Below are 3,226 nucleotides of genomic sequence, written 5' to 3'. Positions count from 1 at the left end.
GGAGTACAATACTCGGTCTTTTCTCCCAGCTATGATGCCACACGCCCACACCCATCTCTATACGCAAATCAATGTATTTCAATGTTCTATACATGTTGTAATCTCTGAAACCAGTTTATTCATCGCAAGACCCTAACATTGCCGATTTTTTAAGGGGATTAATCGATTTCAGTGCACCCTTGAGAAACGTTTTCAGGTAACCGCAGTTTTGGTCAGGTGACACAATTAGAACATCAAAACATCAGCGACGATATCATTAGTTCCATCATCCGATCACAATTCTTACACCAAGCAACTAATTCATCTCTTTGGCAAATCTCAGACTACTTATGAATGGACGAACCTACAATTACTATTCTAATTACCTACAAGATATAGGGCACCAGAGCCTTGATCCACGCCGGGAACTCCTCGAACTTGGATTCGTACCATCTCCTGGTGGCGAAACTTCGGCCGATGAGGTAGCCTGCAGTGCCAGAGGCCATGGCGAGCGCGTAGACCGTCTGTGAGATCATCGCGAATCCGAAGAAGCCAGTGATCTCGAAGAGGTAGTGAGGGCAGGTGACAAGCTCGAAGAGGCCACCCTTGGGGATCTTGTACCCCTTATCATCGTCGCCTCCTTTTCTGAGTTGCGACAGGAGGTAGTGGTGGTAGAAGTTGCCAGCGATGCCTATCGCGAAGAGGATCATGCCGGGGTAGAGTAGGTCGGTTGATGGGTCGGGGAGGCCGACGGCCAGGTGTTGTGCGTAGATCATGGTGATGGTGCTGAGTAGGTAGCTGGAGGAGATTGTGAGAGCTGTATTGAGTGGCATGTTTCCACTATACCGGTGGATGAACAATACCTACAAGAGCCAAACAAAAAGTACTAGATGCGTTACAACGGTGTAGTATAATAATTTGCCTCAACTGGAAAATGGTTTTCTTTTTCAAGATACCTATAAGACTGAATATCAAATTATTGTGAAATATAGTTTCGATCAGATTTCAGCTACCACTGAAATCACAGAAATTTATCGAACGATTTCAATGATTTGGGTATGGGGCGGACCCAAGAATAATTGGAAGCCTGGGCAAACTACATTTTTAATAAAGGCTTAAGATGCTAATTCTTTTTTCAAATGACCATGATAATGCTTGATATAAGGTAGTACCCATCCAGGAAGCTCGTGCAAGTGCCGTGCAGGGATGCTGAATCCGCCTATTGGTACCAAAGATTTCCAGTAACCGTGGTCACCGAAGATAACCGGTCAAATAATTCTCGAACAAAATTTAAATTTTAAACTTGATTGTGTCTAAACATTTTTTATAAGTATAATATTTAGGGGAGAAGAAATCGAAAATCTCTGACAAATAAATTGGGGCATGGAGTTATAGTGGAGGGAAAACACATATGGTTTATGTTGGACAGACCAACAATTCCAAATTCAATGCAAATTTAAATGGATTGAGCGGTATTTCACTCGATATGGTGATTTTCTTCTCAGTACGGTCAGAGTACTGCGACCAAAATGCACTAGTAACAACTAACAATTAACAACTGAAATACCTAATTTTTCAGGTGATGTTTTTTTCATTGAATAACCCAGGCTGTACAGGACCATTCGTGGTTGCAACAGCACTTTTTTTAGTAACACAGGCTCCTGTACAGGACCATTCTTAATTGCAACAGTACATAGCTGTCGAAGGGTCGGTGTCGAACGTAGAAACAGTGCTGGTCATACATTATAATTTTCGATAAGATACATTACCTCGAGGACCCGCTTGAGGAAGTGGACGGCGAGCGCGGCGGCGAGGATCTGCGCGCGCAGCCCTTCGACGGCGCCCGGCACGGCGAAGGACGCCGCCGCAGCGACGAGCGCCGGCATGTAGGCCACCAGCATCCCGTGGCGGCCCGGCAGCAGCGCGCCGCTGGCACCGGCGCTCGGCTTCTGCTGGCCGGACATGACGTGCCAGAACTTTGAGTAGGCCATGTGCTCGCCGCGGAGCTCCGAGAGGCCAGCGGACGCCAGCGACGCGAACGAGACCACCGACATCGCCGTCACGAACGCCGACGCCGGCGGCGGGTACAGCACCGCTGCCGCGGGCAGCAGGATCGACGGCCACATTTCTCTCTCGGTGGTGCGTGGCGTGGAGCGGTGGAAGAGCTATGGATCGATCCTTGCGTTTCGCACCCCCTCGTACTCGCGCATTGGTATATCCTAGGATGCCGATCAACGAGACGTGGCGTCATGGGAGCCTATGGAGTTATCGATGATGCATGCGACACGTCACTCGCAGGCGTACCGTTGCTGCATTACCTACTACCTAAACCAGGAAACTGGCGAGGAATCAAGGGCCACGGATTAATCCTGCATATAGCATGACCGGATGACCCATCAACGTGGGCATTGTCAGGTGTTAAAAAAGACATGGGTATTGTTTGGAAAAAGTATATTCTGAACCTTAAACTAGTTGTCGTTCGCCAAATCAAATCCCGAACTTGAAATCCCGGTTGTTTGTACCCTGAACAATGTGATCCCAGTCTAGAGCAAACCTTGGGGGTTGGGGCTATTTGGCAGACTGGAAAAAAGGAGAATCATGGTTAGGAATACCTTTCGTCTCACTGACTAGTGGAGCCCACCTGTCATCTTCATCTCTTATCCCAATCCATCTTGCCCCATCTAAGGGCTCCTTTGATTCAAAGGATTTGCATAGGAATTGTGTAGGATTTGGTTCCTATGGGAAAATTTCCTATAGATGTTGTTTGATTCATAGGAACATAGCCTATAGGAAAAATTTCCTATAGAAATCTTGTAGTGTAATTCCTATAGGAAAAAAACATTAGCCCATACCTCATGGAAAAATTCCTTTGCTACAATCAAAAAAACTTCATCTTCCTATAGGATTCAAGTAGACATGTCATTCCAATCCTATACCCTTCCTATTCCTATGTTTTTCCTATCCTTCAAATCAAAGGAGCCCTAAGAAAAACAAAGCACCAGCCATAGGGTAGCCGGCATGGTGAGGGCCAGGGAGTCAGCCGGCATGCAGCTGCTTTCCATCCTTGTCTAGTAGGATGCGAATTGGACGGGGAGGGGTAGGGGGAAGTGAACATGCAGGGAGAGGTGGAGGAGTTGCGACGTGGACCCTGTCGCCGTCGGCGGGAGCTCTCACGCAGGTAACGGGCGGCTGCGCAGCAGTGTGGTGGCTCCCAGGGCTGGGCCGCACGATCGTGCTGAGGCAGGCA

At 47.9% G+C, this 3,226-nt stretch overlaps 1 protein-coding gene across 1 annotated transcript; it reads right to left on the bottom strand.

Moving 5' to 3' along the window:
* Positions 1-225: 225 nt before the first annotated feature.
* On the bottom strand, positions 226-2,200 carry LOC127333849 (uncharacterized). The gene is made up of 2 exons (XM_051360285.2): positions 1,749-2,200; positions 226-842 (listed from the first exon to the last, which is right to left on the bottom strand). Exons 1-2 carry the CDS (start codon positions 2,103-2,105, stop codon positions 366-368), a joined length of 834 nt encoding a protein of 277 aa, XP_051216245.1. The 5' UTR covers positions 2,106-2,200; the 3' UTR covers positions 226-365.
* Positions 2,201-3,226: the final 1,026 nt, after the last annotated feature.

The sequence above is a fragment of the Lolium perenne genome, chromosome 2 (genome assembly GCF_019359855.2).
Source record: "Lolium perenne isolate Kyuss_39 chromosome 2, Kyuss_2.0, whole genome shotgun sequence".
In the NCBI taxonomy this organism is placed as follows: domain Eukaryota; kingdom Viridiplantae; phylum Streptophyta; class Magnoliopsida; order Poales; family Poaceae; genus Lolium; species Lolium perenne.
Note: the sequence above shows the minus strand (reverse complement) of the source record. Positions and strands in the feature narration are given on the sequence as shown.

Coding starts and splice junctions, on each gene's coding strand:
- LOC127333849 (XM_051360285.2), bottom strand. CDS start 2,105: ATGTGGCCGTCGATCCTGCTGCCCGCGGCAGCGGTGCTGTACCCGCCG. Junction 843..1,748: donor TCCTCAAGCGGGTCCTCGAG/GTAATGTATCTT, acceptor TGGCTCTTGTAG/GTATTGTTCATCCACCGGTA.